A 21,095-nucleotide genomic window follows, 5' to 3' on the forward strand; every position below is an offset into this window, starting at 1 on the left:
ACGTGGTAGATTATGTTGATAGCCAACCATTGTTTGTTTAAAACAAAACAAAACATTAAAACAGAATGGCAACAATGAAGGGCCAGGATATTCCACTTCATGTCACATTTTGAAGCGGCGACCAAGGCTTTTTCGCTATACAAAAACGTGGGCCAACCTGCTAGGCCCGAAGTCAGAGACTTCAAGTATAAAGCCCTGTGGAGTGTGGAGATTTCTACCTAATACTCATCTTTGGTGGAAAGTACCATGTATGAACACACAGCTGCTATATTTTCTGACTGTACAGTGTCAAAATTAGTACACTCATGCAGGTAGAGTGACTTTCTCATTTTGCATTGATAAAAAAGTCTGGACTTAGAGACTATAGAATAAAAATCTTTGATTTTTAGAAGAATCTATCCTTCTACCTTTGGAGACTACTATTCTAGAATGGTGATGACTAAAAATTTATTCCATCCTATCAACATCCAAAAATGAGCAATGCTTTGAAAAATTATGTAGGCTTTTGAAACAGTCCCTTAAACATTCAAGCATTCAATTTTGAAACTCAGTCATTATTATAACTTACACTAAGAAAGGTGCAGTGACACTAAACAGCACTGACGGCTCAAAGAAAAGTAGCTGGCAGGTAACTGAGGGTTCAGTATGTTAAAACAAAACGAGAAAATATTTCCAAGAGAGCTAGGTTCTGAGGTCCAGTCTTCTGAAATATCCGCCTAATTATAGATCAAAGGTCCAATGTTCTGAAATACCCCTCTAATTACCCTAGAGAGCCAAAAGGAGTGGCTTCTGTAATACCAGACTGTCAGTGCTTTATTTCACCTCCTCATCCCTAGGAGTTGATTTTTTGACTAATGCCGTAAGGTACATGAGCTGTGATGGTGCCAAATTTCTGTGCCCCTTCAATGTGGAACATCTGGTCATCAAAGAAGATGTGGGGTCGGATCTTCACCAAGATGGGACCTTTGGGGGCTCCAGCAAGGAAGAGAGCTTCATCTATCTCTAGACCCCAGCGGCGAAGGGTTTTCAACACACGAGCGCCTGAACTGGCTGCACTCCTGGCTGTTACCAGGTAGGTCCTGATAGGGCAAAGTAACCGCTCGTCTTTGGCATAAAACTTCTTCTGCAGTCTGCCTAAATCTTCCAGAAAGCCTTTCAAGGGACCCTGTGAAAGGAACGCATGTCATAGCTGTGATCCAGTGAGCCAAAGGAAGTAAGCACTGAAAGAGCAAAGTCTTATAAGAGCTTATAAAAGGATATAACCATTATAAGAAGATATCCAGTATTATAATGCAGATAGTATAATGCTAAAATACTCCACATTTATGTTTAGATATTTCTTGATATGCATCTTTTTTTTGGGGTTCCTGAAATAAACTTTGTGTAATCATATAATTTATCATGTAAACCCAGATATTTTAAGTGTAAAAAAGGTTCTATAAATAATTAAACCAGAGCAACAGACTTAAATTGAGACTATCCATGGCAAACTGGGATAGAGGGCCACCCTAAATAAACCTTAGTTGATCACCAAATGCTTTTAATTTGCTTTTGGTGAATTGGATATCTTAACATTATGTATTTTTTTGTCTAGTTCAATGAATTTTTTTTTTGGCCTGAATTCACCCCTGTCTGATATTTACAATTGCTTGGTATATCTCTGCACATTTTATTTTCAAACTTTTTGAATACTTAGTTTTAGGTGTGTCTCCTGTACAGGGAATGGAATTGGATATTTATATGTGATCCAATACAAAAGTCTTATTTTTTAAAAGACAATAATCAATTTTATGTTTATTAATATTTTCAATATATTTGATACTGGTTCTGTTGTATTATTTTGCACTGCATTTTCCATGTTTAAATCTTTTAAAGAATTGTTCACTATGTATATATATGTGCATGGGTTCGTGTGGTTTTTCTGACATTTAGGAAGGTTTGCATTATTTCCTTCTAGAGATTACCTTTATAACTCTAACCTTTTATAGTACCCTCAGCCTAACATATATTTTTTAAATCCAGGTTCTATTAGTCTTTACAATGAAAAAATTATGGTATTTCTTCAACCTCTCTCTTATCTTCTGTTTCTCCTCCGTGATCCAATTTTAGTCACTTCTTTAATTTCTTTATGATTTACATTTGTGTTATTAAACATTTTAATATTTATGTTTATCAGTTTTACATTTTATGTTTTGATCAGCAATTGTAATTGAAGAGACCAGCATACTTACTCTTCCTTCAACCTTGTTCCCCACATATTTTTCCAGATTTCATTAGCTATATAATTTCTACATTGTTAGAGCACATAATATTTGCTTTTTTTTCTGTCATTCTAATCCCCACAGTTGTTCTTGTTTTATTTTTAGTTCTATGGTTAAATATATTCTATGCTCATTTGTGCCTTAGTGCTTCTAGTCGTCACGTGTTGGACAAAACCTGCTCTATAGTACTAATTTTTTCCGATAGAGTCTTATAGAAATAATAATCCCTGAGAATATAGTATGTTTTCAACTGCTTATCTATCTCCTCTTTCCTTGAATGACCATTTGGCTAGATATAGCATCCTTGAATTATATTTTCTCTCCATAAATATTTTATAAGTAGTGCTCTACCCTTTTGCCATTGAGTGCTGCTGTGGAGAAGTCTGAGAGCATCTTGAATTTTCCCAATTTATGGTGATAGTCCTTTTGGCCAGGCTGCCCAAAGATTGAGTTCTTCATCTTTGAAGTCACATAATTTTACTAGGTTTTATTAGGCCATATCTTAGTGGTGATCATTCTGGTTCTATTTTCCTATCACACAATGTGCCTTTTAAGCTTTCATTTTTTTAACGTGTGTATTAATCTTCTGATTAATTCAGGAACATTTTCTCAATTTATATTTTTTGGTAAATTTACATCTTTATATGTACAACACCTGGGACATAATTTCAGCAATTTTCTTCAGGCATTCCAATTATGCATATGTTGGATTTTCTTTATCTCTGATCTATTTCTATCAATTTTCTCTCTAAGATTTTACTTTTTAATTCTATGAGTTTCCAGAGTTCCACCATTTTACATTTTCCCATCTCTGCCCTGATTCTTGCATTTCTAATTTTTGATCTTGTTTCAGTAAGTTTTCAAAAGCCATGACACATGTTTAGTCACCATTTTTATCTGTACTTGGCAACTTTTTTTCTAGTGAGAATTTTTAATCTGCTGGATTTTGCTCTTCCTTGTCTGCCTTTTTCTCATAATATCTTTGCATATGTCCTGTGCTGGTTCTTTTTATTACTCATCATGGAAGTAGATTGGTTTTCCTTGGAACAATTAGAGGGTGTCTGGGGAAGGTCAAGGTAGTATTTTAAGGCTGGATCATTTTCACAATTGAAATGCTTCCTTTTTCTCTGCTGTTATTGAAACAAGCTGTTTTCTGCAATCATGGCTTATCTGTGTGATATTTTGTTTAGTACTTCTTTCTTTGAGAGTGCATATAGCCAAAAAAGCAAGTAAAAATTCACTTCCTAAAGAGGCATACACATAGGTGAAAAAGCTATAATTTTTCATTCTTATTATTTTGGCAATAGCAGCAAAGGGTGTTTAGTGACTATTGGCAGTAGTCATGTTGGTCACAATTTGCCTTTTAAACACAGTAGAACGCACTTCTCCTTACTGCTTCTGAGTAATTTTCAAAGAGAAGAAATGGAGCATACAGATTCTATGTCACCAGTTTCAAACCACACATTCATCTCATCCATTTTTATTTCTACTTTTGAGTATGTTTTATAATTTATATATTTGTACAGAAGTACAAGTATATAATTTATCATTAAGAATGTAGAAATATTAAGGAAAGGTTACTCAAAAATACTTACTTGAGAACTTGCATGATTTAAAACATTTGGAATCTGCCTAGAGTGTAGAAATGTGGAAAGACTGTTATTACCACTCTTAACAGCAAGAAAAAGCCAGATAATCTACAAAATTGTAAGTGTTCTTAAGCACAATCAGAGAGTTTAGGTCACAAGGCAACTGACTAGCATGAAATCCAAGGAAAAACAGGCATCTACAAGAAGACATAGAATGCAAGAACTGTTGCACCTTTGGTGAAACATGGAAAAAAGAGATACCAGATACCATACAAGCAGACATGAAGAATTTAGGTAATTAAAAAGAAAAAAAATTGGTAACAATGAAATGTGGGCTAGTGAGAGAGCACAGAACCTTTGGAGCCATGCACACAAGTATACCCTTTTTTACAGGCTCTTCTCCATAGACCTTACTAGGTGCTTCTGAGAAAGAATTCAGGTAGGGCAGGAGATGGAAGATAGCAGTCTTTATTGGTGCAGTACTGGAGTAGGGCAGCAGCTGCCAGTGTCAGAAAAGACTAAAACCCTATCTGATCCCTTCTCCCCTAAGATACAAAAAAAGTTTTAAACTATTAGAAGAAAAGCTCCAAATCTCATCACCCCCAGGGCACAAGTAAAGACTCATTACTACTGGAGGAAGAAAAATGAAAAAACACTTTATTCTTGGGTGAGGGAGGAAAACTGTCTGAGCTCAGACAATTAAAATATTTCCTACCACATGGGACCACTACTCATCTGTTAGCCACTGTGGTGACTTGTGTGATGCTGTAATGCTAGAATACGACATCCATATTTCAAATACCAGCAGGGTCACTCATGATGGACAGGTTTCAGCAGAGCTTCCAGACTAATACAGGCAAGGAGGAAGGACCTGGAAATCTAAAAAACTGGCCAGTGAAAACCTTATGAATAGCAGCAAAACATTGTCTGGTATAGTGCCAGAAGATGAGCCCCTCAGGTTGGAAGGCACTGGACATACGACTTGGGAATAAGAGCTGCCACCTCAAAGTAGAGTGACCTTAATGATGTGGATGGACTAAAGCTTTCAGGACCTTCATTTGCTGATGTGGCATGACTCAAGATGAGAAGAAACGGCTGCAAACATCCATTAATAATTGGACTAAGGTGTACCTGGCCCAAGCCATGGTGTTTTCAATTGCCTTATGCATGGGAAAGTTAGACAATGAATAAGGAAGACCGAAGAAGAATTGACAGCTTTGAATTATGGTGTTGGCGAAGAATATTGAATATACTATGGACTGCCAAAAGAATGAACAAATCCATCTTGGAAGAAGTACAGCCAGAATGCACCTTAGAAGCAAGGATGGTGAGAGTATGTCTCACATACTTTGGACATGTTATCAGGAAAGATCAGTTCCTGGAGAAGGACATCCTGCTTGGTAAAGTAGAGGGTCAGCAGAAAACAGGAAGACCCTCAAAGAGCTGTCTTAACACAGTGGCTGTAACAATGGGCTCAAGCATAACAATGATCACAAGGATGGCACAGGACTGGGCAGTATTTTGTTCTATTGTATATAGGGTCGTTATGAGTCAGAACCAACTTAGAAGATGTAAACAAGGCTAATGTATTTCGGTTGCACGTGTGTTCGTTGTATCATGTTAGGCACAAATATTGTTTTGTAATTGTCTTTATTCAGAGATTATATATGGTTTAAGGAGATGTGTAGAGATGCCAAGTTGACAAGGGGTGGATTGTGATGGTTGAGGTTGTGTGTCAGCTTGACTGGGCCAGGATTCTCAATGGTTTGGTAGTCACACGATGTGATCATTTCCACGATAACATATGATATAATGAGATCACCTCCATGATGGGATCTGCTGTCACCTGCATCGAATATAAGTGAACATTCTGGCAAGGATCCTGGGCTTTTGCTCATTCTGGATCCTGCAGCTGGCTCCTATTCATCTGACCTCCAGTTCTTGGGACTTGAACTAGCAGTTTACCTGCAATCTTGCCTGCCAGTCTCACTATTTATCGATCTTCGCAGCCTGTGAGCAAGAACCCTGCTCTCTGACTTACCGATCTGAGGTTTGCCAGCCTCTGTGGCTATGTGAATCAGAAGACATCTTTATCCTGACTCACCACTGACTTGGGACATTCCAGCCCTTGCAACCACGTGAGCCATTTCCTTGAGATAAATCTCTCTCTGTATTTACTCACACACTTTACTGGTTTTGCTTCTCTAGAGAACTCAGCCTAAGACCCTAACGGGGCCAAACTAAAACCCCTGACTACTAACTGTACTTGAGAGGGGCTGAGGTAGAAATCGCACCTCATATCTTACTTGTAAGTGGAACATACCTAGAAAAGCCTTCTGACCTTTATGAACAAGCTAACTCCTTCTATGTTCAAAATAAAACAAACAAAAGCGGTATTTTTATCCACTGGCAAAGGAACTGCATATAAAACAAGCAATCTTACTTAAAATTCATTGAATACTCCTGTAATAACTATTGTTAAACATCACAATTTCAAGAGGGAGTTTAATGGGGTGGGGGGGGGGAAGATAATTTAAAACATGGAAAAAAAACCTTATGTATGCAAAGTCTAAAAGAAATTTGGATTATTTACTAGAGATGAGAAAAGGGTATTTTAACATTGTCTGGAAGTAATTTTTTTTTTTTTAGGTGGGGAGCTCTTCCACATGTCAATGGTGGTAAAAGGCAAATATGCAGTGGGCTCTGAATATCAGCATAGGAGACAGATATAAAATGAAACAAAAAGAATTTTCCTCTCCATAATGAACTTCGTAATATTGAACTACTTCATAACAGTAGGTCAGAGCTTCTAAAGGAGCTATTTAAGAAGGGAATATAAAGTTAAACTCCCACACACTTACAGTTTAAAGTGTTTCTTGCTGTAACATAGAGTGACAAAGTAGTAAAATTTTTCAGGCTTCAGTTAGTCTATTCATACTTTTGTAAATTAAGGAAAAATGGCCAAAATTAAGTTCAAGTAAAGCTGATAAAAAAAACAATAATTTGGATTAAACTCCTTGGGAAGAGTCACAGAATAAAACTGAATCAGTTCAGGTTCAGTTTGGAGACTATTTTGATGCTTCAGATTTCCTTTGGCTCAGAAGCCGTAGACTTTGTTCATTTTAGACTGTGATTGTCTCACTTCAGTTCACAAATTAATTCTCAAAACCCTAAATATTTTGTTTCAGTTTGATTTACTGTTCATAGTTTGCACTTGTTTTAGGCTCATTATTTGCTCCAATTTAAGCTCTCAGTTTTGCAGATTTTCTCAATTAGGTGATACCTATTTATGGAATTTGAGGTCCTGGACAGAGGGGTTGACAAATGCTTCCTGACCTATTTGAAATGACCTTACTAATTTGAGGACCTATAGGAATGGCTTATTGCTAAGCTGTATTAACTCTGTTACTCATAATTTGGTGAACTCATTGTTATGGAAGATTACAGAAGCATTTCACAAAGGATGAATAAAATAATATTTTTAAAAAGTTGGCAGCAGCAGATGCTTCAAAATGAGAAATTCCAACACACACACTCACGCACACACAAAAGACAGAGAAAGGAAATTACAAAGGATAAAACAGTAAGAAGGACAGCCCTACCTAAAATAATTTTAAAATCCCACACTTAACAAATATCTATATACTGGAAGATAATGGGTCAAAATTAAATAAAGCTCACTGAACCTACCTGAGCAAGAGGCTTATTCTCAAATAGCGTTTCATGTTGAAAGAATTTGTCTAGCCCATGCTCCTTGGCAATATGTTCAGACTCGTCAGAGAAGAGGACGGCATCCCCATCAAAGGCCACACGGAGCTGTGTGTCACAGTAAGCCATGTCTTTGGCTCCATCAAACATTGTCGCAGAGGCGATCCCTGACAGACGATGGGGGTTGATTAAAACTCTTCTCAGAACCATGAGTTTTAGTTTCCTCATTTAAAAAAATAATTCTCCCAGACCCCATGCCTCCTCTTTAGCTATTGTCTGATGATCCAAACCCCTTCACGCTCTTAGGCACACACTGCCTCCATTTCTATAAGGGATAACCCAGTGCCATCGAGTCGATTCCAACTCATAGCGACCCTATAGGACAGAGTAGAACTGTCCCATAGAGTTTCCAAGGAGCACCCGGCGGATTCAAACTGCTGACCCTGTCGTTAGCAGCCGTAGCACTTAACCACTACACCACCAGGGTTTCCGCTACAAGGGGTAGAAACATGTAAAATGGGCTGTAGGACTATCACTGAGGATGTCCACCTCCGGGAAGGCCAAAGCTCTAAAGGACAAACTTAAGGGCTGCAACCTGTGAAAATTTCTTAGCCGAAAGCCTACATGGAAATAAGCCACACAATTATATACGAAGGCCAATGTAAATAACCACTAGAACAAAATTAGGTTAACTATAGGGATAAAACCAGGGTTATACCTTCTTGTATTGCTTCTTGCACTTTTTCAGAATCCGCAGAAAGATACAAGTTGGTAAGATATGCCTTCAAATAGCCAATGGGACTTTTTCCACCGGTCAGACAGAAGCGGTCAATTAGTAAGCCTGTTAACAGGCAAGAAAGACTGTTACGGCAGAGACTAAAGACAAAATATCGTAAATCCATGGTGCCCATGATAGTTACCCTCGGAATAACTGAGTATCTACCCAGGTTTTAGAATTACCTTCATAGCACCACTATTGAAAATATTATTAGCTGCTTTACATGAGAGGATGTGTTGGGTACATTATAATTTTTGAAATACAGCCACATAGACTATGCTAGTTTACTCTCACAATAACTGTATGGCAGGTATTCTTACCCCATTACCAAAAAGGAAACTGACAACCAAAGACTATTCTAAGCCCACTGGCTTACATGCACTGGGTAGACCTGAACCCAAGTGTTTGACTCTTACCTAGACTAGAACAGGGCTCTTTTCCTTAACTACAGCCATCTCACTCATTTAAAGAGCCAGTTAAGGTGTGGCTGTATTTTAAGTCCCATTTTTGCGTTTCTTCAGTAACAATAACCCAAAACCAAACCCAGTGCCGTCAAGTCGGTTCCGACTCATAGTGACCCTATAGGACAGAGTAGAACTGCCCCGTAGAGTTTCCAAGGAGCGCCTGGCGGATTCAAACTGCTGACCCTTTGGTTAGCAGCTGTAGCACTTAACCACTATGCCACCAGTGTTTCCTTCAGTAACAATACAATTTAGTAATCTCTAAAAACAAAAGATCTAAAATTATCACTTTCCTGATTTGAAATTTTAAATGCAGTTATTAGCGAACTAAACAACAGTATACCAATAAATGCCTCTCAAATCAATAACAACTAAAAAAAAATACAGTGCTGGTGAGAGGTTTGCAAAATAGGCACCCGCATACACTATGGATGAAAGTATTAATTGGTACAAGCTGTCTAGGAATTAGTTTGTGTACCAAGAAGTTTGAACAGGTTTATACCTTTTGACCTAGGATTCCTTTTTTGGGAATTTATTCTAAGGGAATAATCTGTAATTACAGTAAAGACTTATGTAGAAAGGACTCAGTACAGGGTTATTTATAAAAGGAAAACATCATCTAACAATGTGAGACTAGTTAAATAAAATATGATGCATATGATAAAATATTATATATTTAAAGTATCTTTTACCGGTTACCCATTGCCTTTGAGTCGATTCTGACTCATGGTGACCCCATGGGACAAAGTAGAACTGCCCCATAGGATTTCCAAGGAGCAGGTTGTAGATTCAAACTGCCAACTTTTTGGGTAGCAGCCAAGCTCTTAGCCACCATGCCACCAGGGCAGGGGCACATGATATAAAGCAGAATATTAAATCTAGTCAGTTACTTATCATCTGTATGTACCAAGAGAGTAGGGTCCCTCAGTAGTAGGGCTGGAAGTGTCTGCTGTGTTATTAACAAAATAGTCTCCTTTTTCACTTAAGTCAGATAATAATATTGACAGATAATTTAATGATCCAGAATTTATTTGGTGACACTGGGACTTCAGAAATGATTGAAACATCATCTCTCTTCTCAAGGAGATCAGTTTGCTGAGGAGACAGATGTGTAAATAGATAATTATAATACAACATAGCAAGACCATAGCAGAGAGAGATACAAATTGCCTTCAGCACCCAGAGAAAGGGAGGAACGAACTTTTCCAGGTGAGAGGTTGTCATTCTATTAATAAGGCTGTATTTTTTTTTTTTTTAATGAGAAAACTGGGCTTAATCAGTTCATCAGCAGAATTGGGTAGATGCATATGTTACTAGCCTCTATGTGCTCAGTGTGGTGAGGGATAAATGCATTGCCGTAGAGTCGATTCCTACCCAAGGCGACCCCATGTGTTGCAGAGTGGAACTGTGCTCCATAGGGTTTTTTTGGCAGTAATGTTTATGAAAGCAAATTGCCAGGCTTTTCTTCCATGATACCACTGGGTGGGTTTGAACTGCCAACCTTTCAGTTAGTAGTCAAGGGCAAACCGTCTGTGCCATCCAGGGACCTTGTGGTGAGGGATAAAAAATTTAAAAAAAAAACAAACCCAGTGCCGTGGAGTCGATTCCGACTCATAGCGACCCTATAGGACAGAGTAGAACTGCCCCATAGAGTTTCCAAGGAGTGCCTGGTGGATTCAAACTGCTGACCCTTTGGTTAGCAGCTGTAGCACTTAACCACTACGCCACCAGGGTTTCCTGGTGAGGGATAAAAAAAAAAAAAAAAAAAAAATTTTTTTTTTTTTTTTTTAGATAGCCCTAAATCACCTTAAAAGATAATAGCTCCCATACTAAGCGTTCATATGCGTTCTCTCTTTTAACTTCAGAACACTATAAAAACTGCATTTTTAAAAGGCAAAAAGTTATTTTAAAGTATGTACCAGTAAGATACCAACTTTATAATTGTTGCTGCTGTTGTGAGCTGCCTTTGAGTCATCCCAGGCCTTCTTCCTAGTCTTTCTTAGTCTGGAAGCTCTGCTGGAATCTGTTTAGCATCATAGCAACACACAAGCCACCACTGATAGATGGGTGTTAGTTGAGTATGTGGTACACTGGCCAGGAATCTAACCTGGGTCCCCCACATAAATTCAACCACTGAATCACCCATGCCCTCAGCTTGATAATTAGGCTAATATAACATAGATCTTACAGCTTAGAATAAAATAAGCCTAGCACAACAAAATGGGCTTACTTTGACTTGTCTCCAAAAGACTGAATATGCCACTTAAGAAATAGGCTGAAAGTCCTCCAGATAAGAAGTTAGGTAATTCCATAATAGGAAAAAATGGGGACTTTCTCTTAGCGTCCTCAGCACAACTGATGGAAATCCTGTGAAGAGACTGCTATTGTTGTTAGGTGCTGTCGAGTCGGTTCCAACTCGTAGCGACCCTATAGGACAGAGTAGAACTGCCCATAGGGTTTCTAAGGAGTGGCTGGTGGATTTAAACTGCCAACCGTTTTGGTTAGCAGCTGAGCTCTTAACTGCTATGCTACCAGGGCTTCGTGAAGAGGTTAATTAAAATTCCCATGTAAAGGCATAAAGACAGTTTTGCTGCTTACAAGTATGGATTTGATGTGTGGGGAGAGAGAGCAGACGAGGAAAATCAAATTGTAAGAGTGGAAAGGAGAGGTGAAAACCTTTAAACCTTTAACATTTATCTGCGGTGAGCAAGAAGTTTGATCACAGAGAAAAAGCCTTTGGGTTGACGGCTCCTTGAAGTCAAGTTCAGAAGTGAAAAACATAAAACAGAGAAATATATTGCAGGACCTAGGATTAAGACTTTGAAATTCACACTTGACAAGTTAAGTCCAGAGCTTTGGGCCCAGCTCTGTGGTGGAGTTAAAAATGAACATGGCCCCTCTTGTTCTGACATAGGCAAATAAACATTCCTCACGCAGAAGGGGTGTCAGTATCAAAGACACTGCATTAGTTAGGCCACAGTTAGCCAAATAACATGGCTTCTCTCTTCCAGAGCAGCTAAGCAAGTCTTCCACATGGTATTTATTTTACTTACCATAGTGATTGACGCTGTTTATAAGCCGCACTCCCACTTGGGCATGGTTATTAGTCATCAGTACAATATCAAATAAGTCCTGTTCATCAGGATACAGCTCACGAAGTCTTGCATTGACATGCTGCAGTGCCTGCAGGTTACAAACATGAACATGTGTAAAGAGAGGCAGGCAAGGTGGGCATTGGGAGACTGGAGAAAAAAGATCTCATTAGTGTCAAATTCAAGTTCCGAAGACTTCACTGAAAGATTATGGCTCCTTTAAGGCAGACTTATGTGACTCATTTCTGTATTTTCACCTTTTCAAACACAACCTCAGTTAATGTCTACCGAATAAATGGGCAATGGTTGTGGGACATTGTTACATTTGGTTTACTAGAATTTATCTCTGAGGGATAAGTAGAATGAAGGATCAGGCTAACCCTTCTACAGTTTTTATTTTCTAAGCATGGATTTTTAGACTAGGTTTGTTGTTTCCTCCCATGCTTCCAGTATGCCCTGTAAGTCTTTACACCTGCAAGTTCTAGAGGCGACATTTGTTTTTGCATAGTTATGGAGTTATTGTGCAATATTAGTATAAGTTACGTATGGTATCAGAGTTATAAATATTATACATTTCTGTATAACTTCAGAGAACCTTACCTCCTGTATAGAAATCATGCTTGTAATTGCCAAGAGCATTGTGTTTTTTTTAATATGCTATGTTTTGGAATCAGAGCAGTTAAAAGGGAATTTCATCTCATTTTAATAAGGTGTTGTATTTCTATTCCTCGATTTTTAAGTCATTACTACTTCTCACTACTACTCCTAGGGAGGGAGAAAAGGTTTCTATTACAGGCCCGTGATTTCAGCTCCACTCAGGGAAACTCAGCATCCCAAATCTCAAATCTAGAGCAGGGAGCCAGGGTCCCTTCCTCAACAGTCTAGAAGTGTAAACTGACCTGGAGTCTATTAGAAAGGGGCAAGAATGACAAGGGTAGGCTAGGAACTATAAGGGAAACTGAACAAGCTGTCAAAAGTCATCCAGCCTGCCTGAGTGGCCAAAAAATTGCTTTGCAGAGTACCTTAACAAAACGGAATGCGGGCCCAGGGGTCAAGATGACGTTCTCGTTGTTGAGCTGATATTCCATGTACTTTTCCAGGCCTTCTTCCTCGTAGATTTTCCTGCCGTCCACCATGTTGAAGAGTGCCCGGGATGAAACAGCAATGGTGATGGCGTGCTTGGGTTTGGGCTGCAGACAGGGTGCCAGCAGGAGGATAGGCAGACAGGAAGGGATCAGGGATGAGGGCTCTTGCCAGGGCAGGGGGAGAAAACAGTTGGGCCCCCAGCTTGGAGAACTGGGACTCTAGTCAGTAAAGGGCTCAGACTCCCAGAGGCTGCATGGAGGCAGTTTAGGGGGTGGGGAAGTGGAGGGAGTAGGGTTGCTGTAGGGGGCTGAACAGGCTGTCCTGCACAATGGGGAAGAGAACTGTTTGAGCTGCAAGACTATGAGAAAGGGAGTCAGAGGGCCCTGCTCACCGGCTGGGGACGTGAGCAGCTTGGGGCTTTCTCGTACAGCATCTTCACGGATGCCCAGTAGGCCTCGTCCTCCTCGTCGTCTTGCAGGTGCTGCTGTTCGGATATACAGTCGCGGTCCGACTGGGCAGAGGAGTAGGTCCCCTTGCGCTGTGAGTAGGCCTTCCATTCGGTGGGGGACAAGCGCGGGTAGTCCCGCTGCTGCGATTCCCGGGCTTCCCGGATTTCCTGGACGATGCCATGAGCCCAGGCTTCTGGATTCTCGTGCATTTTGGTACTGCGCCGGGAGCCTGGCTCCGGCTCCGGGGGCGTGGGAGGCCGAGATTCCGGTGGCATGGGTGGTTTGGACTGCGTGGGAGGCGAGGGCTGTGCAGACAGCTGCAGCGGCGACTCATGCTGGCTAGGGGAGGTGGATGGAGTCCTGGAGGTGGCGGAGCTGTTAGGGAGCTGAAGCAAGAAAAACATCTGGATTCGAGGCCCACCCAGTGTCCCTGCCCCAGCTGCAGTCAAGGTCCAGCTCCAGGCCTGTTCCTTTCCATCTGCCAGTCCCTGTTCTATTCATAGGCTCTAGATTGGTCCTAGTTTCAACCTCAGCCCTTTTAAGGAGGGTTTAAAGTGGTACTGAGGTATTTTAGTGCTCTAAGCATTTGGTATTTCTGTAAAATGGACACAAGGGCCAGGCTGATTTTGTTTCATGCTAACTCCTCTATCAGCATCTCACATATTTGTAGATAGGACACAGGTCCTTATCTTTGTCCTTAGGCAGCCATCACACAGTTTGCAAGGTTCTGCCCCTCGCCTCCCATATACCTGCTCAGTCAGAGCCCTCCAGGTAGGGCAGAGAGCTTGAGAAATGGAACTTTCTCTGCCACTGCCTCCATGTGTGACCTTGGTTAACTGGATGAGGAAACTGCACTAGATGTTCCCACCGGAAGACTCTACACACAACTCGGTGTCTCTTCACATTTGCCGTGGAATATAATGCAATGATTGCTTGAAAGGCTGATAGTCTGGAGAAGAGAGTATCTCCCATTGCCTTCAGAGCTTCATATGCCAGTGGAAGCTCGACTGGAGAGAATGATCTTCCTAAATAGAAAAGGTCCAGTCTATTTTTTTACTAAGGTAAATGAGTATCCATGTTTTATTGCAGTTTCTATGATTGCTTCACATCTAACTTCAAAGTCATATTCTTGGCTAGATTATTGAGAAAAACCTGACACAGAGGTAAAGGGCAGATGGATCAGGCAGGGATATGTGTTTTCCCAGCAGGTGGGTCTGCATTGCTCTCTCTGCAGCCACAAAACTTAATCTCAAAACCAACTTTTTGGCTTATGTGTCCAGGTCTAGCCAAGGGCATAAAAGTTCACACAATCTAATACACTCCAGCAATTTATCTCCTACAGTGATATTTCCATCACCTCTTCTCTGAGAGTCTTAGGTACCCAATAAATCTTTGTTGAATGAAAGAATGACTGAGAAACCATAGAGTATAATGATGAAGCATGTAGCCTCTGAACTTAGAGACCCTGAGTTTAAATCTTAGCTCTACTGCTTATGAATGTGAAGCCTTAGGTAAGTTACTCTTGGCTTCAGTTTTCTCAGCTGTAAAATGAGGTTTATTGGGGGGGGGCAGGAGTTTCTTGTGAGGGCTAACTTAGCTAACACATGTATGTAGAACAGACCCTGCCACCCAGAAAACATCCATAAATGCTAACCCTTATTTCACCATCTACTATTTCTTTTTCATCTCTATCTCTACCTTAAGACTGGTGTTCCTGCTTCTGGGCTCGTCCATGGATGGAGCCTTGGTGGATGGGCTACGTGATGTCCGGGACCATTGATTTCTCACGAGATACCCTCGAGAGTCTGCCTTCGATAATTCTTGGGATCCCTGTTAAGGAGACAAGAGTCGTAGAGGTATACCACTCCTTCCATAAATGTGTCTGCAGAATAACCATATCAGGCTAAAAATGGTGGGGCCCAATGAGAAGATTCTTGCCCTTTATGACCCTTTATTTAACCCTAACCACTTGTGTATTCTAGCTCTGGTCCAGTCCTGACTTCTGTGTGGCAAATAAAAGGGGGATCCACCAGGAAGAATATCTAAAACCAAGAAACAAATCTGGCACTCCTGTATATTTTCACCTGTTGATTCCTCATATTTCAAACTCTACAGTATTGACTATTTTTCCTCCTTTTTTTCCATTCCTTCTGTTAAAGATAAGTCTGTTCACAGATACTAAAGTGGTATAGCTACCATTTACCAGATTACAAATACAAAGGCAGTTGGTACATAAATAGGAATCCCTGGGTGGCACAAATGGTTAGGTGCTCGACTACTAACCGAAAGGTTGGCAGTTTGAACCCACCCAGAGGCTCTTTGGAAGAAAGGCCTGGTGATCTGCTTCTGAAAAGTCACAGCCTTGAAAGCCCTACGGGGCAGTTCTACTCTGCACATGTGGGGTTACCCCGAGTCAGAATTGACTTGATGGCAACTGGTTTGGTTTTTCGGTTTTGGTACATAAATAAGGCTGCAGCCGGGCTCCAAGGATGCAGCAGAAAAGGAAATAGAGCCCACTAGCATTCCCTTCAGGAGGTCAAAGGTTGAGGAGACCATGGAGAGGCACGTGGAATAGTTCTTATTCCCCATATCCTTCCCCTCACCCAGAGCGCCTGTGGCTCCCCTCTAAAATCAGTAGTGCAATCTCTGCTCACCCTGATCATGGTGATCTGCCGGCCCTGCTCCCACAACAGGCACATGTGAATGTAAATACGTATTGTGCGGCAGGGGCCAAGAAGTACTGTTCCTGTTCCCTCAGCTGCACAAAGGCAGCGTCTACACGACGAGTGACCTCGTATGGAGCAACATCTCATTGAGTGATTCGGATAGAATGCACGCCTCATCTGAAAGATTGTGCAGAAAATGGTCAATGCCATGGCCAGACTCCCCTTCCCTCCCTGATTTGATCAAATACCAGTCTGCTTCCATAGGCTGAGCAGAGGCAAAAAAAAAAAAAAAAAAAGACCCTTTTCATCGAGTTGATTCCAACTCATAGCAACCCTATAGGACAGAGTAGAACTGCCCCAAGGGTTTCCAGGGCAGTAATCTTTATGGAAGCAGACTGCCGCATTTTTCTCCCTCAGAGCGGCTGGTGGATTCCAACGGCCGACCTTCCGGTTAACAGCCAAGTGCTTAACCACTGCTCTACTAGGGTTCCTCTGAGCAAAGGAAACGACTCTATTTCTGTGTCATATGTCCAGTGTGAACATGGGGGATGTGGACTGGAGGGGAAGGCAGGGACCAGCTTCTCCTAATTTTCCTTAACCTCTCCATGAGGACATTAAAAAAAAAAAAACACATTAGGTATCCCTAAATACAGATTTCAACACCTCAGTTACCTTCCCCAAAACTCTCCAACCCCCTAATTTTTTTTTTCATTTTGCTCTCTGCCTTCTAATTTTCTCACCAATTCCACAGTGATCAGCTCACCTGAGTGGTCAGACGAACTGCTTTCTCAGAATCCTTTCTTTTCTCTCCTTCTAGGCTTTCTTTTGAGTACCTCATCCCGGCCTCATTCTTAATATGGAAACAAAGAATGTTTGTTTATTTTAAAATATTAGGAACATTAGAAACTTTGGGTTTGAAAATAAACAAAAAATATTTGTCTCTTTATCAATATCTCAATATCAGTATGTATAGAACTCATTGGAAACCCTATGGGGCAGTTCTACTCTATCCTATAGGGTTCCTATGAGTTGGAATCAACTCAACAGAAACAGGTTGTATCTTTATATAAACATGTAATTACAAATATATATACATACATATATACATATATATGCGGATGACACAACTTTGCTTGCTGAAAGTGAAGAGGACTTGAAGCACTTTGTGATGAAGATCAAAGACCACAGCCTTCAGTATGGACTACACCTCAACATAAAACTGAAGAACTCACATCCGGACCAATAAGCAGCATCACGTTAAACAGAAAAGACTGAAGTTGTCAAGGATTTCATTTTACATGTATCTACAATTAATGCCTAGGGAAGCAGCAATCAAGAAATGAAAGGACATATTGCATTGGGCAAATCTGCTCCAAAAGACCGCTTTAAAGTGTTGAAAAGCAAAGATGTTGCTTTGGGTGCACCTGACCGAAGCTGTGGTATTTTCAGTTGCCTCATACACATGTGAAAGCTGGATGGTGAATAAGGAAGACCAAAGAGGAATTGATGCCTTCGAATTATGGTGCTGGCAAAGAATATTGAATATGCCATGGTTGGGTGGGCCAGAAGAATGAACAGATCTGTCTTGGAAGAAGTACAGCCAGAATGCTCCTTACAAGCGAGGATGGCTAGACTTCGTCTCACCTACTTTGGACATATTATCAGGAGAGACCATTCCCTGGAGAAAGACATAATTCTTGGTAAAGTAGAGGGCCAGCAAAAAAGGGGAAGATCCTCAAAGAGCTGTATTGACACAGTGGTTGCAACAATGGGCTCAAACGTAGCGACAACGATTGTGAGGATGGCACAGGACCAAACAATGTTTCATTCTGTGTTCTGCTGTATGTAGGGTCATTATGAGTCAAAACCAACTTGATTGCATATAACAATAACAATCTAACTATATATATAGAGAGAGAGGCAGAGAGAGAGAGAGAGCGCCCTGGTGGCACAGTGGTGAAAGGGCTTGGCTGCTAACCGAAAGGTTTGTGGTTCAAACCCGCCAGCTGCTCCATGGGAGAAGAGGCCTGGTGATTTGCTCCTGTACTCTATGGAGCAGTCCTATTCTGTCCTATATGGTTGGTATGAGTTGGAATCCATTTGATGGCACATAATAGCAACATATACATACATACAGTTGCTGTTAGTTGCTGTTGAATTGGCTCCAATTCATGGTGGCATTATATGTAACGGAACAAAACATTGCCTGGTCCTGTGCCGTAGTCATACTCGTTGGTATATTTGAATCACATACACGCGTTATATGTATATATACAAAATCATATATGTGATACAGTTTTCCCTCTGTTCTCACAAGCATGAGTGAAAAGAACAGGTATCAGTGAACTATACTTTTTTTTAATATAGATATTTGTTGATTCATAGATTTGAGACATGGAGCATTTATCATTTAAAACATGATAACAAGGCAAACACTCTTAATTTATGGGAGAATTTTCCAGGGGGCAGCAGGATTTGGATTTAAATGTGAAGCTGTTCACACAGAATAACTTTTTTTTTTCCTTACTCCGAAGCTACTTATGGAACTTTTTCTTTTGCTATATATAATTGACACTTTTTTCCCCCCTAACTTTGATTTCCTTTGTTTTAAAAGATTGATCTAAACCTCTTCAATATTAGGGTGATTTTCAAAATTAAGGCCCTTAATTCTGTACACATTTATTCACAGACATATTGTCTAGAGGCTTGTATCCTTATCATATAATTGTTCATAGCATCTAGGGTTTCATGTCAATAAACTGATACGGAGGATGGTGTAAGAGAGGATGAGGGAGCCATAACTCACTTTATGGAAGCCTATTTACATATTTATGTTTTCACTTTCAATCTAAAGAGGTACTTATTGGAGTACTGTTTGTACTGTTTCATGTTAATTCAGTAGCTGTAATTGAGATTGGTGTTATTTATCTGTTTATGGAGTTCAACTTCTAGGTTAGACCAAGGTGCCCTGGGGTAGTCTGTTCATCTCTATATGTTCAGTGCCTTGCACCCAGTAAAAACCCTGATCAAAGTTAGCTGAATGATTGATACTGTGACTACAGAGATTGACATAGCTGTGTGGTCCTTGAACTAATCCTAAAATCCTTTCACCACCCCCACCACCCACATACCAAAAACCCATTCAAACCCATTGCCTAGTTAATTCCAACTCATAGGCACCCTGCGGGACAGAGTAGAACTGTCCCACAGGGTTTCCAAGGCTGTAATCTTTATGGCATCAGACTGCCGCATCTTTCTCTTGCAGAGCGGCTGGTGGATTTGAACTGCCAACCTTTCTGTTAGCAGCCAAGCATGTTACCACAGTGCCACAAGGCTCCTCCCACCCACACACCAGTTACCATAAAATCCTATTACTCTCTAACTCTGTAACCAAAAAACGAAACCCAGTGCCGTCGAGTCGATTCCTGGTGGCATAGTGGTTAAGTGTTACGGCTGCTAACCAAAGGGTCAGCAGTTCAAATCCACCAGGTGCTCCTCGGAAACTCTATGGGGCAGTTCTACTCTGTCCTATAGGGTCGCTATGAGTCTATGAGTCTAACTCTATAAGATTTCTTAAATCCAGTCTCTCTTCTCCATCCCTATTATCATTGCCTTGTTCAGGCCTCGAATCATCATAGGCTAGCCTTCTGAACAGGTTTCATGGCTTCAATTCCTCCCACTTCTAGACCAATCCATCCCAAAGAGTGATATTTATGATATGTAAATCTAATTATGTTTTTTTTTCTGGTAAAGTCTTGATTAGATAAACAAGGCACTCCATGATGTACTCCTGTTGTTAACTTGCATTCCCTCCAGTATTTACACTTTATGCCCTACTTATACCAAATGACTTGTATTTCCCTCATACCACCTTTATTTCCTTGTAAACTTCTCATCTCTTTAATGTTCTTCAAAACGCAGTTCGGAGTGGCCTGGGGTAAGTGCCCAGAGTCAAACATTCCCCTGTGCGCCCTGTGTCTGTTACTGAGTTGTACTTTGTTTATGTATTCTCTTTCCTGCTAGGCTGTGTGTTTGCAAAGACAGCAACTGTGTTTTCACCTCCTAGCACTAACGGATGAGCATATGCTCAATAAATCCTGATTTATTGGATAGGATGCTAGCTCTTTAACTTTTTCTCCATTCTTTTCATTTCCTTTTCTTCTCCTTCCCTTTTCCTCTACATGTAGCCATTGTCTGAAATAATTTGGTTTTAGCAGAGCATTCCCAGAGGCAAATGATGCTCCAAAATCAACATTTCTTCAGCTCAATCTATAGCAAGGTCCTAGGACGTTCACATTCACTCACCTTCTTTTTCTGTTTTAAGGATGTTTGACTCATTTCTTTCACTATTGAAATTCTGTTGTTATTATGCAGGTTTTCCTTTCCCCAGCTCCATTTCCTGTTGCTTCCCCTGCTCAGTCTAGCTCTGCATTTAGAATGTCAAATTTATGACATCATATGTGATCCCATAGTAACAAACTGACTATGCATACGTGATTATGCTTTTTTTTTTTTTTTTAAAAAAAAAGCAATAGTATTTCCTTATATCAGAGTCTATCCTACGTGTAACCACTGTCTGTGTTTTTAGGAAATAATATCAGAACAAAGTTCAAATGTATAATATGTAGCAATATCAATACTACTACTTCCTGCTTTTTACAACACTTTAAGCATTACTATATCACTCATCATATCAATCCCAATTTTCTGGAACTGCCAAAATGAATGGCAAACTCATTTGTAGACCCAACTTTATCATTGTTCTTCCTGACAGGCTTTGAATGGGTTTCCCCAAATCCAGAGACTATTTTTGACAGCTCAGACTTTTTCTAAACTTGGCATAGAGCTTTAGTGAAAAGGCAACAGAAGCGCTTGGTGTTTCTTTCACAATGGCAAGGCCCATTGAGAAAGACTCTTCAGAGTACTTTGGTTATGACTAGACACTGTGTCAGAATTAGCTGAGTTTGTCTTTCTGATGTTTGCCCAATCTTTTGTCCTGTAAACA

General features: G+C 40.4%; 1 protein-coding gene across 5 annotated transcripts; it reads right to left on the bottom strand.

Annotated features, from left to right (window-relative positions):
• Positions 1 to 242: 242 nt before the first annotated feature.
• NT5C1B (5'-nucleotidase, cytosolic IB) lies at positions 243 to 20,428 on the bottom strand. 5 transcript variants are annotated; one of them, XM_003411899.4, is made up of 11 exons: positions 20,396 to 20,428; positions 16,854 to 16,940; position 16,424; positions 16,079 to 16,215; positions 15,123 to 15,254; positions 13,367 to 13,810; positions 12,912 to 13,079; positions 11,851 to 11,980; positions 8,277 to 8,399; positions 7,541 to 7,725; positions 243 to 1,165 (listed from the first exon to the last, which is right to left on the bottom strand). In XM_003411899.4, exons 1-11 carry the CDS (start codon positions 20,426 to 20,428, stop codon positions 833 to 835), a joined length of 1,773 nt encoding a protein of 590 aa, XP_003411947.1. In that variant the 3' UTR covers positions 243 to 832. The 5 variants fall into 5 exon arrangements, with proteins under 5 accessions (XP_003411947.1, XP_003411946.1, XP_003411948.1 ...); XM_003411898.4 differs by lacking the exon at position 16,424 and having other exon boundaries at positions 16,079 to 16,267; XM_003411900.4 differs by lacking the exon at position 16,424 and having other exon boundaries at positions 16,028 to 16,267.
• Positions 20,429 to 21,095: the final 667 nt, after the last annotated feature.

The sequence above is a fragment of the Loxodonta africana genome, chromosome 12, assembly GCF_030014295.1.
Source record: "Loxodonta africana isolate mLoxAfr1 chromosome 12, mLoxAfr1.hap2, whole genome shotgun sequence".
Taxonomy (NCBI): Eukaryota; Metazoa; Chordata; class Mammalia; order Proboscidea; family Elephantidae; genus Loxodonta; species Loxodonta africana.

Bases quoted from the DNA above. Each gene is read 5' to 3' on its own strand.
- NT5C1B (XM_003411900.4), bottom strand. From the start codon at position 20,428: ATGAGTCAAACATCCTTAAAACAGAAAAAGAAG. The intron at 16,941-20,395 runs GTGAGTGAATGT...TTCCATATTAAG, and splicing joins CCTTAAAACAGAAAAAGAAG to AATGAGGCCGGGATGAGGTA. The intron at 8,400-11,850 runs GTAAGTAAAATA...GCCTGTTAACAG, and splicing joins AAACAGCGTCAATCACTATG to GCTTACTAATTGACCGCTTC.